At 38.0% G+C, this 14,524-nt stretch overlaps 1 protein-coding gene across 1 annotated transcript in view; it reads right to left on the bottom strand.

Moving 5' to 3' along the window:
- The window catches only part of LOC136863468 (maltase A1), a 57,597-nt gene extending 48,833 nt beyond the window's left edge, over positions 1-8,764 (bottom strand). Inside the window, exon 1 of the mRNA XM_067139874.2 lies at positions 8,591-8,764. Within this exon, the coding sequence (XP_066995975.2) occupies positions 8,591-8,744 (154 nt within the window). The 5' untranslated portion in view covers positions 8,745-8,764. The remainder of the gene's footprint in view (positions 1-8,590) is intronic.
- Positions 8,765-14,524: the final 5,760 nt, after the last annotated feature.

Below are 14,524 nucleotides of genomic sequence, written 5' to 3'. Positions count from 1 at the left end.
AATAATAATAATAATAATAATAATAATAATAATAATAATAATAATAATAATAATAATAATAATAATAATAATAATAATAATAATAATAATAATAGAAGTAATAATAATAATATTGTTGTTTGAGTCATCGGTCCATAGACTGGTTTGATGCAGGCCTCCAAGCCACCCTATCCCGTGCTAACCTTTTCATTTCTACATAACTACTGCATCCTACACATGCTCTAATCTGCTTCTCAGATTCATACCTTGGTCTACTCCTGCCGTTATTACCACCTACACTTCCTTCAAAAACCAACTGAACAAGTCCTGGGTGTCTAAAGATGTGTCCTATCATTCTATCTATTCTTCTCTTCAAATTTAGCCAAATCGATCTCCTCTCGCCAATTCGCCAATTCGATTCAGTATCTCTTCATTTGTGATTCGATCTATCCATCTCACCTTCAGCATTCTTCTGTAACGCAACATTTCAAAAGCTTCTATTCTCTTTCTTTCTGAACTAGTTATCGTCCATGTTTCACTTCCATACAATTCCACGCTCTACACGAAAGTCTTCAAAAACATCTTTCTATTTCCCATATCAATGTTTGAATTGAGCAAATTTTCTCTTCAGAAAGCTTTCCCTTGCTTGTGCTAATCTGTATTTTAAGTCCTCCTTATTTCTGCCATCGTTAGTTATTTTACTATCCAAGTAACAATATTCATATACTTCCATTAAGACTTCATTTCCGAATTTAATATTTCCTGCATCACCTGCCTTCGTTCGACTGCACTCCATTACTTTTGGTTTGGACTTATTTATTTTCATCTTGTACTTCTTACCCGAAACTTCGTCCATATCATTCAGCAGCTTCTCGAGATCTTCTGCAGTCTAAGATAAAATAACAATATCATCGGCAAATCTCAAGGTTTTGATTTCCTCTCCTTGGATTGTGATTCCCTTTCCAAATTCCTCTTTGATTTCCTTTACCGCTTGTTATATGTAAACATTGAAAAGGAGGAGGGGAGGGGGAGGGGCAAACTGCAGCCTTGCCTCACTCCTTTCTGGATTGCTGCTTTTTCTTCAAAGCCCTCGATTCTTATGATTGCAGACTGATTTATATACAGATTGTAGATAATTCTTCGTTCTCGGTATCTGATCCCAATCACCTTCAGACTCATAAATAGCTTGGTCCAATCAACATTATCGAATGCCTTTCTAGATCTACGAATGCCATGTGCGTGGGCTTGTTCTTCTTGATTCGATCCTCTAAAATCAGACGTAAAGTCAGGATTGCTTCACGTGTTCCTACATTTATTCTGAAGCCAAATAGATCCTCTCCCAATTCAGGTAGAACTTGTTTTTCCATTCTACTGTAAACAATACGTGTTAATTTTTTGCAGGCATGAGGTACTAAACTAATGGTGCGATAGATTTCACACCTGTCAGCACCGGCCTTCTTCGGAATAGGTATAACAACATTCTGCCTGAAATCGGATGGGACTTCTCCTATTTCATACATCTAACACACTAAATGGAATAACCTTGCGATGCTGGCTTCTCCTAAGGCAGTCAGTAATTCAGAGGGAATGTCACAATTCCAGGTGTCTTGTTCCTATTTAGGTCGCACATAGCTCTGTCATACTCTGGCCTCAAAATTGGGTCTCCCATTTCATCAGTATCAACAGCCTCTTCTTGTTCCAGAATCAAATTATCAACATCTTCACCTTGATACAACTGTTGGATATGTTCCTGCCATCTTTCTGCTTTGTCTTCTTTCTCTAGAAGTGGCTTTCTATCTGAGCTCTTAATATTAACGCATCTAGATTTCCTTTCTCCAAAGGTTTCCTTGATTTTCCGGTATGCAGCATCTACCTTTCGTAGGGCCATACAACATTCGACATCCTTTCACTTCTCCCTCAGCCAGTCTTCCTTACTTACCTTGCGCTTTCTATCCACTTGATTCTCTAATCGCCTGTATTCTTTTCTGCCCTCTTCATTTCTAGCATTCTTGTATTTTCGTCGTTCATCAATCAGGTCTAGTATCTCCTGAGTTTTCCACTGATTCTTAGTTGATCTTTTCTTCCTTCCTAACATTTGTTCAGCACCTCTACTGACTTCATTATTCATAACTATTCACTCTTCCTCTATTGTGTTTCCTTCAGCCTTTTCATTTAGTCCTTTTGCAACATGTTCCTTGAAACAATCCCTCACACTCTTTTCCTTCAAATTGTCTAGATCCCATCATTTTGCATTTTATCCTTTCTTCAATTTCTTCAGCTTCAGTTGGCATTTCATGACCAACAGGTTGCGGTCAGAGCCCACGTCTGATCCTGGGGAAGTTTTGCAATCCAACACCTGGTTTCTGAATCTCTGCCTAATCATAATGAAGTCTATTTGATACCTTCCAGTGTCTCCAGGTCTCGTTCAAGTATAAAGCCGTCGTTTGTGGTGTTTGAACCAAGTATTGACAAGGACTAAATTATGATCAGTACAGAATTCCACCAGCCGACTTCCTCTTTCGTTCCTTTGTCCCATGGTCTATGGAGTTTGGACAGCCCAAGTAGGGGACTGCCTGTAGGGGTGAAGTACAGTGGGGACTTCGAGGACCCTGGGACCGCTACGGTAGCTGTGAAGGCCCTTCAGGAACTCTGAAAAGTGGTAGCAAAAGGGGCTCTGGTTAAGACGCAGCAGGTCGTTATGCTACTTATGTTCCAAAATGGGTAAAATATAAATATGTAAATAAATTCAATGTTAATTTTAATCTTATACCAGTTGTATATTATTGAAAATGAAAACCTACAACCTGTTTTCCAGTCATTGACCGGGTCAGGGATGGAATGAATGAAGCAGATATAGGCTATTTGTACGATGGGGTCGCCACTCCCAAAGTGATTTATTAACGAATGATAGATGCTATGAAATGAGAATGGAGAGTGTTGCTGGAATGAAAGATGACAGGGAAAACCGGAGTACCCGGAGAAAAACCTGTCCCGCCTCCGCTTTGTCCAGCACAAATCTCACATGGAGCGACCGGGATTTGAACCACGGTATCCAGCGGTGAGAGGCCGACGCGCTGCCGTCTGAGCCACGGAGGTTCTTGTATATTATTATTAGAAGTAATTTCACATACTGTATATGAGTTGACTATGTTTGTAAGATATTATAAGTAGAATTTTGTAAACAATATAAATTTATTAAGGATGATGTATGTGTTTAATAGAACAAATTACTAGCGTAAATTGTATAATATTGTATTCTAGGAAAATTTTCTTTGTCTCTTGTTAATGTAAAATTTAGTGCTTGACAATAATGTATTTTAGTGTACCATTTGCCACCGAGGTAGACACTTCATTTGCAAATAAAGAGATTTTGATTTGATTTGAATCCGAATTCTCCTACTGTATTACCTTCTCTTCCTTGGCCTACCACTGCATTCCAGTCTCCCATTACAATTAGATTCTTGTCACCTTTTACATATTGTATTAAATCTTCTATCTCTTCATATGTTCTTTCGATTTCCTTATCATTCGCTGAGTTGGTAGGCATGTAGACCTGCACTATTGTGGTGGGCATTGGTTTGGTGTCTATCTTGACGACAATAATTCTTTCACTATGCTGGTCGTAGTAGCTTACCCGCTGCCCTATTTTCTTACTCATTATTAAACCAACTCCTGCATTTCCCATGTTTGATTTTGTGTTGATAATTCGGTAGTCGCCTGACCAAAAATCCCGTTCTTCCTGCCAACGTATTTCACTTATACCAACTACATCTAACTTTAGTCTATCTATCTCCCTTTTCCGATTCTCTAATCTACCACAACGATTAAAAATTATAACATTCCACGCTCCGACTCGCAGAATGTCAGTATCCATCTTCCTGTATCGTCCCCTCTCGTGTAGTCCCCACCCGGAGATCCCAATGGGGTACTCGTGGACAGTATAGATTTTCTTCTGATGATGCAGAGCAGAATTCCATGCGAAACGTAAAGAATTTCACCCTATTTTATTGATACGGCATAAGCCCAAAAGCCTATATCATCTACAATAAAGAATAGTGTTTTTATTTTTTCCAGAGTGTTTCTTACTAGTATCTAATATCCAATAAAGGTCCATGACTTAAGCGGATAGTGAGTGGTTAACTTTATCGTAATGTTGTTACATATTTACACCCTATTAGTTAACAAATAAATAAATAAATAAATAAATAAATAAATAAATAAATAAATAAATAAATAAATAAATAAATAAATAAATAAATAAATAAATAAATAAATAAATAAAAATGGTTCTTCCTTGGACGATGATGGAGTGAATCCTATATAATAATAATAATAATAATAATAATAATAATAATAATAATAATAATAATAATAATAATAATAATAATAATAATAATGTGCCCGTTCGCATCTCGTAGACCATCTACAAAATGGCGGCGTAGGAAGGTATGGCCCATGCGATCTACTAAGGCAATGAACTTCTTATTAATACAGCATATAGGAGGCTAGGCACGTCACGGAACGGACTGATTTGGAAGACACTGCAGAACAGTAGAGGCTCATTTTGAATTGTTTAAAAAAACATAGCAGCGGAAGGATTGTTTAAGAATATACTTTAAAAATTGCAGAAGTAAGACGCAAATACGAGCGAAGCTTCATTACTGAAGAATTTCCTAAACTACTGAGGAGGATATTAACTATTTACAATCGGCGATAACATACGATAAATTAATTCACCGGCGTATGCTAAGAAAAGAGACAATAATTATATAAATAAATAATTTGTGGTGAGATACGTCTGACTTGGATTCGCGAGCTGCCACTCTACGATTGAAGAAAAAGGGACTCACCATATTGCAGAACTGATAATTTCATACGTGAAGATAGTTACCGCTGTGGTAGTAAACTCAATATCTATTTACGGAGAAATTATTCCAACTGAAGAAAACTTCGTCGTTTACATTAAGTAATAGAAATATGGAATATATCATGACTGATTGCTCCGCAAAAGGAATTTTCTTCGTTGTCTGCAGATTCGAAATGATGACTGTCTGCTAAATCTACATGATGGACTGAACTGGCGATATGCACCGTCGAGCCAGAGGACCAGCTGATGATGATTGGACCGGCCAACCAGTGGATATGGTGATGAGGATGAGCACCAGCCAACCAAAAGACCGGACGATGAGGAGTGGACCGGCGAGCCATGTGACCAGCTGATGACCAGGAACATCCTATCCAACCAGAAATCCAGATCCGATCGGGGGGTCTAACTACAACCGAGGAATGGAGCAACAACCAGACCAAACGTAGCAACTGACGAGCTAAGTCCACACATTTCTTTAGTAGAGTAGTTTCTTGTAATCTGCACCCTCAATCTAACTCGGCATGTGCTGAATATTTGGTGATATTTATGAATTAATTAAGAACGTGTGTGAAATATAAAGTGAAGTGTGAGATATTTAAGGCTACAAGATAAGATGGATGTGTAGATTTAGAATTCTATTATGACATATACAGGCTACCACACTTGCATACATACAGTAGAAACTAGCTTGGATAAAAGAAAAAAGTGTCACTTGTGAAGACCTAGTAGCAATGAGTCTATTTAACTAGTGAAATTTCGATTAATCTCGCTTACCTGTACATAGATTACGTCACGAATTACCTGCGCGATACAGATGAATATTGTCAAGTTACGTATTCCTTTCTTCATAGAAAGGAACTCGAACTGCAGTTTTTAAGATAAAGGTTATTAAATGCGAATTTTACAAGGCAATTCTAGAATGTTTGGCATATAGTTTTGGGTGTAATTGGCTATATGCATACGGCAATATGTATGCCGGTGTTATGTTAATGTATGTTGGAATGACGTTGAAATGTGATTATTTATTTGAGTATATTGATGAATAGTTGAAGTATAGAGGTTTGTTTATATTCTACGGAAAGAGTAAGAATTGCTATTCGACGAGGAAACGTTGTGTTAGAATTACGAGGTGAGTTTCTGTGCCATATTGGAAAGAATATGTCAAAGTGTGAACATCGCGCAGATGACTATTTTAAGGTAAGATTGACATGTATTATGGTAGAATTGTGTTTCGTGACAGTTGTTTTTATCTGATATTGGTAAATGGCAGGTACCGTGTATATGAGAGTACTTTAATATACGGTTCACTAGGCTCATGACTTAGTATACATCTGATATTTTTTTGGTGCGGTGACGTTACAGTATAATACGTAATAATTTCATTCTATACTGTCCATACGAGTTGAGTAGCTCGTATACATATGAGATATTGACTAAGAGCAGATTGCTAAAGCACATTGAGCCGTTGATAGAGGAGTGTGTGGATTGGAAACTACTTGAATAGTTAGATAGATGTTTATTTCTTTTCATGCAGTAATGATCTCAATTGAAATATTTTAAATATGAAGAATATGATAATGGTTAGTTAGGAGCCATATGTCGTAGGCTTTAGGGAGGTATTGTCTTAGCCCGTAAGTTGTTATTTGTGCGTACTCGAGATATGTGACCAAATAATCAGAGTTCAGATTTATGCATGATTAAGATTTATGAATGGAAAAGTTGGAGAGCACTTTTACGACTTAATATTCACGCAAGAGTTTCTTTAGGAAATACTTACGTGAAGATATGAGCAGATTTACATTTACAATCTGACTTTTTTTTTTCCATTTAATTTTATTACGTTTCAAGTTAGCAAACCTTTCATTTTATCTCAGCGAGATGACTTAAATGTTGTGTGAATAATTTAAATAATTAGCGTGTCAGTATTCACAACGAGTATTTTTATTGATACCGTGATTGCTCAGTGATCTCTTGAATATAATTGGAGAAAATGAATTACTTTTCGGAACATGGCTACGAATATTGAAGTAAATATTAATAAGAATTTGAACATGAAATAAGAAAGAATGTAAATATTTTAAGCCTTAATTATTTTATTTTATTTGAGCCAGCGCTGACTCTAATCCTTTATTCTTAAATATTACTCAGATAATATTACCCAGATTTCACTTTATATTACATTGAACATTATTTATTCAATAAATAATCTTATATTTTTCTTTTAGTAAGTGACTGTGTCTTAATTCCTGTTTGGGTAACGGCTAGTTTGTAAGTTAGTTAATAAGTTTTGTAGATATAAGCAATTGATTAGTTCCACAAAAAGGAAAGAGATTCTTTTGAAGTTATCGGCTACAGGTTCTTACTTGTGCGTGTAGGTACTCCCGTGACGCGTGTCCCAGCGGATTGATTCTCATCCGGAACCACGTAAAATAATTAATAATATAAAATCACAGATTTTATGAGCGGAAATTGGAATACCCTGAGAAGAAATCAAGAGCTACCGGGATAACTTGGCACTGACCGCCACATAGGCGGGTGCAATAATAATAATAATAATAATAATAATAATAATAATAATAATAATAATAATAATAATAATAATAATAATTTTACGTCACAGTAACTACATTGATGAATTTTACAGACGCCAAGGTGCCGAAATTGTGTCCCTCAGGAGTTATGTGTCGGTAAACCCATCGATACGAGACAGGCGCATTTGAGCACCTTGTTTTCTACTAATAAATGCGTGGAAAATACGGAAGTGTGAAAATTATTAGACTCAAAAGAGAAGATAAAAATAATACCGCCTTAGTTTTAGTTTCTGCCTTCACTTTTCCTCCTAATTTGTACGATGGGACTCCCTGTCATTCAGCCAAATGCTAATCCCACTGACAAAAATTGTGAAATACTGTAATATTCATCTTTTTCAAAATATTACGTCGAGGTTATATCTTTCTATTTGGCCTCTGTGGATCCGTGGTAGAGTGTCGGTTTTCGGATCCCAAGATAGCGGGTTCAAACCCGGCAGAGGTAGTCGGATTTTTGAAGGGCGAAAAAAATGTCCTCTCGACACTCCATGTCGTACGATGTCGGCATGTAAAATATCTCTGGTGATACGTTTGGTGTTTACCCGACAAAATTAATTAAATCTCATCCACAGACGCCCAAGAGAGATCCGGTTTACTCTGTCTGCCATCTAGTGGGCCTAGAGTAAAACGGAACGTGGAAATTGACGAGCAGACAGCCAGGTGGCGTCAAATCGAAATGTCTGCACACGGTAGCTGAGGCCATACGATTATTATTATTATTATTATTATTATTATTATTATTATTATTATTATTATTATTATTATTATTATTATTATTATTATCTATTTGGCCTGTTGACAGTTCTAGAACATCAGTTTCCAAGAATTTCGGATTGTGAGTCGTACAAAGTACAGTGATTCATATCAGCGTTCAAGTACACCAAAGTATCACACAACTCCTATTACACTCAAAAGAGGAATTAAAAATCCTAAACATGAGTCTGAATTCGCTATAAAATTATTAGATTTAATTTAAATTAAATATAACTTGTGTTCTAAAATTTAATTTTAAAATACAAGTAAAATATAAAAGAGCCCCAATGCAGTTCACTTTTATGGCCAGGCAGTAATAAGTAATGCGATCACGGAAACGGAGAAAATATAATACTGAGTCTAATAGTTTTCACACCTCTGTAAATTACTCTCTCAAATTTACCTCGAAGATCTCCAACACCATCTCCATCACTATCCTTGAAAGACCTGGGGTAGATCTGGTACAACACTCCTGTCTGCCACCATTTAAGGGTTGATGACCGAGGGGCTGCAAGGGCAACGCCTGCCAGACAAACAAAAAGACACTGTAGTTTCATCCTGGGAAAGTATGCAGCTATCTAACAACGTTTCCTTCTTATACCTGACGTTATCACAATTCACGTGGGTCATAGATGAAACTGGTTACTCAAGTCCAAAGAATACGATAAGATCATGGAATAGGATTGGATTGTGTGTTATGTTATAAGTTTTCCATTTCTTCTAATCTTATCATTCATCACTGAGATTAGTCATGGCAACAATAGTACGCATTATCACGTTGAGATAATTGTTTACACAAAACCGTTCATTTAAACAATTGAAAAAATCTCCATTATCTAATAGGCAGGATTAATCGCGCTTCAGCCATTCACTAACCATCAGTAAACATAATTTTGTATTATAATTATAATTTCGTGCAGGTATTTCTAGCCGTGTACAGCCCTTTTAAGGCAGACCCTCCGATGAGGGTGAGCAGCATCTGCCTTGTGTAGGTGACTGCGTGTTATTGTGGTGGAGGATATTGTTATGTGTAGTGTGTGAGTTGCAGGGATGTTCGGGACAGGACAAACACCCAGTCCGCGCGTCAAGGGTATTAACCATTTAAGGTTTAAAACTCTCCGGGTGGGATTCGAACCTGGGGCCATCTGAATCAAAGGCCAGCACGCTGACCATTTAGCCGTGGATCTGGACATAATTTTGTACTGTAAATATGGTATCCAAGTAATATAAACGGCTTAATTACCAAACCTCTTTCACCAGAATTCCCTGAAGATTTTTTTTTCTTAATTTTGTTCTAGGAACTGTAGAAGTCAAGTTTCAGGACCATTCTAATTGAGGCACAATTTGAAGCTTTTTTTAAATAATAGTACTGTAGACATTATTGGTCCGAACTATTGACTATTAGAATTTGCTGACGGTGATCAAATCATTGGAAAAACGTCAAACATTCAAAGCATCGTTTTCATGAACTCACATCCCATCAATTCTGACACAATGATGAGTACTTGACGTGCGTTCCTTTGAGTTCCATAACAGATTGAATTATTAGAAATAATAATAATAATAATAATAATAATAATAATAATAATAATAATAATAATAATAATAATAATAATAATAATAATAATAATACCGGGAGTTGGCCGTGTGGTTAGGGGTGCGCAGCTCTGAGCTTGCATCCGGGGAATAGTGGTTTCGAACCCCACTGTCGACAGCCCTAAAGATGGTTTTCCGCGGTTTCCCATTTTCACACTAGGCAAATGCTGGGGCTGTACCTTAATTAAGGCTACGGCCACTTCCTTCCCAATCCTAAGCCTTTCCTATCCCATTGTCGCCATAAGACCTATCTGTGTCGGTGCGACGTAAAGCAAATTGCAAAATAATAATAATAATAATAATAATAATAATAATAATAATAATAATAATAATAATAATATCGTTAAATGGGTGAACGATAGAAGATGGGGAGGGAAAAATTAAAGAAAATAACATAGGACTGGAGCATAGAACACGTCAGTATTGGCGACACTGAGGAAGTGACGACCGCAACTTCAATGTGATGGGTGAGACTTCACAATGATACCTCGAGATCACAAAACGTGAAGGAATTAATATATTTCTTTAGTAAACTATACATAATCCATGTACTACCTCCACCTTATAGCCTCAAACTTAGACTCGGTGACTCGCCACTAAAGGCAGAGCTCCAGGTTATTCGATTTGAGACCTCTGAAACATGACCCTATTCTCAGGACCTGAGAAAGAATGGCCTGTGGCAAGTGATCGAGGACTGGCAGAAATATTATCATCAGTATATTCAAGAAAAATGGAAGTACTTCAAAAGGACCATGAGAAAACTGAAGAAAAGTGACAAACACCAGTGAAAATAATCAGCCTTTGTCTTACTTGATAAGCCCTCGTAGATTGACAAAGAAATTCAATAACATCACTAAACTACAAAGGATTACAAAATGCATTGAATAAACTAGAAAACTTGGAAGTAATTAGGATCAGTCCAAAAGTCATCTGGAGCAGACAGATATTTTGGATGAAGTTTGACGAATTCTAGGAGTCGCAAGAAAATCGAAGTTCCGTAGTCAAATGCAGTATGTACCTATTCTATTCGTACGGGCTGCTTGCGTTAGTACCTCAACGCCCTGCCATAAAATAATGAACTGGAAAGGATTTTATTCACTGAACATATATTCAACAAAGCCATCAGAAAACATATATCTACTATATCTGTTTATAGCCATGTTTACTAAACATAAAGCTTCTAATAAAGAAAATCGCGCCCATAATCTTGTATCTTTCCTATTCGTTCAAGCAAATTGAACATTTGAAGTAAACGCAAAATAAAGAGTTCCTGAAACATGTTAGTATCTAGTGGAATGCCACCTTGCCTTTAAATCTGCCTGGCATCGTCACCGCAGAATACACTAATTTCTTGCACATGCCCAGGCTGATTTTCTACCATTCCTGAAGAATCACCCTTTTAAGTTCCTCCTTCGTACGCACACGTTGCCTACGGATATTCCTCTTCAACGTAGCCCAAAGGTGTTCGATGGGATTTAAATCAGGAGACTAGGAACGTGTTCTAAGCTGCTTAGGAATGTTCCAGATCAACCATGTCTTATTAATGTCAGCAGTGTGTTTTGGGTCACTGTCATGCTGGAACATATAAACAGGTGGCATCCCCATTTTTTCGTAATTCTGCTTCAAGTTTGCCCTCAGGATTGCATTATAGCATTACATAGGATTGCATTGTTCATTATTCCGTGAATGAAATGTATGTTCCCCACACCTCTGGCTGACATACAGCTCCAAAGCATTACAGACCCAGCACCGTATTTCACAGTTGGGAGTGTATTTGCCACATCACTGTCCGTACCAATTTTTCTCCATAATCTGTTGATGCCATCTGACCCGAAAAGGTTTATGTTTGTCTCATCAGACCAGATAACATCATTCCAGAATTTGTTCTCCTTACTTATATGCTCCTTAGCGAATGTCCGTGTAAGCCGTCTGCTTCTTCTACTTACGTATGGCCTTTTGCAAGGGATTCCTCCATGGTACCCATGCCGATAGAGGATCCGACCGATGGTGGAGTTGATCTTCTTTCCAGTTCGCTCCTCCGTGAGTTGCCTCAATACTGGCGCCTTTAATTTGTAATCTGACTTTATCAGCCGAACAACAAACTGCTCTTCCCTTTCAGCTAAACACTTTATCCTGGGTTTGCTTGGCGTGTTCTTAATAGTGCCTTGGTATTTACATTTATCAACCACATATTGCACCGTAGAATGTGTTCTGTTGACCTGTTGCCCAATCATTAATTGCCAGTTTAAGTGTAGTGTTTTTCAGTTTCGTTCTTAACTCTGCACTCCTACCTATGCCCACCACAGGTACACTAGGAAGAAGACTAATGCACTTGACCAGTCGTATGTCGTCACTGAGACTTTCCCGTGCATCACCAAAAAATGGTGCGCATTATCATCTTCATGTGTACGGATTCAACTGGTACACCCATTTGTCGATGCCGGCACATTCATATAAAATCTGTACGTAAATAAGTATGGTTTTGACAAACGAATTATCATTGGCAAACCTTTTTTTTACCCGCAATGTACGTTTTAACTCAGTTTTTCAACCGCTAATGTAAATATATGAGAATTGATAAGAAATTGAAGCCTGTACGAATAACAGAGCCACATACTGTACATCTGGCTAGAGAAAAGAAAAAGTAGCTTAAGCGAATGGGTTAAGAAAATTTGGGAGGAGAATGAAGAATTACTCGCATATTTATCCCAACAATTGCCATCTGTTTTAACACTTTTGAGCCCCAAAATTTGACGAAATGACAAATATGTATTTTAAGGGTTTTTCAAGATTCAATACGCTTCAACGTGAACACAAAATAACACTTGTTAAAATCGTACAATCCGAAGTACCCAGTTTTCGTATGGTACTTCGAAGTACTGTCAGTCACATATAAGAAAGACCACAGCGCTAAACACACCGTCTAATTATCGCAGATGGCTGAAAGGAACGAACTTCGTTGTCAAAGTGAACATGAAGCACAACCTGAGAAAAGAAAATACTACGTAGTATGGGATTAAAATCTTTACCGTGTTTCCCGCATTTATATACTTCCAATGAGAGTTACGATTTTGTGACTATTTTCAGCCAAAATGAAATAATGTGTACCACGGAAGCCTGGAAAACAAACGCATGTTTGGGTCACATTCATCAATCAGGCAACGGCGATGCACCACTTCTCGAATGCCTCAATTTTCAAAGGAGCTTCTATCAGTGTTCGTGATTCTGCTACGTATAGAAGGACTGTACAGATTAGCAACGGAGGAGAAGACGTTCTCTATGGTCCAGGTTGAGGTCATGTTAATTGCCGACTGACTGTAGCTTAAAGAATGTGGTTCTCGCATTCTCAGTGTGGCACATAACTTCCACGGTGTGGTCCCAATGACCGATGACCCAAAGTAAGTCACTTTAACAGCTCTCTGGAGAAGTCTCCCAGCCACCGAGATGCCTTGATCTGCAACCAGCTGCTTGGTCACGATCAGGTATTCCGTCTTTTGACATTCAGCCTCAACCCGAAATACTCACACGCCATCAAACCGTGATCCCAAGGACTGTGCCATTCGTATATCGAATGTTGTTGATAAGCACTCGGTTGGGCTGATGCCGTCTTCATTGTCATCGAGTGCTGTGACACGGAAGAATTGCTTGGAGTAACAAATGAGGACCAAAGTTGACAATATGTACCCTTGTCACACTCCCCTCTTTATTTTGACCTCTTCTTTCGTGGAATCTGCGACTCTTACTTATATTTTCTGTTACCAAGAGATCGCCTGTAGAACGCAGGTCCTTCTGGTCAATGCCGACTGTTTTCAGGACTTCGATAATCTTCTCATGGCGGTCTTTGTCAAACGCCTTTTTAAAGTTAATGAATAAGAAAAGGTGTTTGAAGAGCAGTGCTACACTAAAAGTTGAGTGCAGAATAGAGCCTCTCCAGTTCCAAGGTCATTCCGAAAACCGAATTCCTAGTCGCTGAAGCCTATGCCTATATGCAAATAGATCCTGGCGTGAAAAATGTGATGGAAAAGCTTCAAAGCGTGACTCCTTAGGATAATGGTGCAGTAGACACCGCACTCTTTAAAACTCGCATAAAGGAATTTAAATAGTGTATTGTGCATTAATCAATACGAATACCAAATTGCCCTAATAAACTCGCAATAATTACTCATATCACACAACTATGTTCACATATACAAGAAAACACTCCAAATCGTTGGACATCCACACGCTCAGCTGTACAATGCATACGTTAGTAGCTTGTTTTTAACATGTGAGTTTGACCATTTCTTTTGAATTTAGATAATGAATCACAGTTTCTGGTACTGACTGGTAAGAAATTCCGAAGTCTGGAACCGATATCAGTAAAAGAATTCTTATACGTGTATGAATAGTGAAGAAAGGCAGCAAGGGTTGTGCAAGTGACAGTTCTAGTTATAAAAGAAGGAGTGCAAGTGCAAATTTTTTTGCTAGTTGCTTTACGTCGCACCGACACAGATAGGTCTTATGGCGACGATGGGACAGGAAAGGCCTAGGAGTGGGAAGGAAGCGGCCGTGGCCTTAATTAAGGTACAGCCCCAGCATTTGCCTGGTGTGAAAATGGGAAACCACGGAAAACCATTTTCAGGGCTGCCGATAGTGGGGTTCGAACGTACTATCTCCCGAATACTGGATACTGGCCGCACTTAAACGACTGCAGCTATCGAGCTCGGTGCAAGTGCAATTTAGAGGAAATGTACAGAGAGTT

Source organism: Anabrus simplex, chromosome 1, assembly GCF_040414725.1.
Source record: "Anabrus simplex isolate iqAnaSimp1 chromosome 1, ASM4041472v1, whole genome shotgun sequence".
Taxonomy (NCBI): domain Eukaryota; kingdom Metazoa; phylum Arthropoda; class Insecta; order Orthoptera; family Tettigoniidae; genus Anabrus; species Anabrus simplex.
This window is presented reverse-complemented; position numbering and strand designations above follow the sequence as displayed.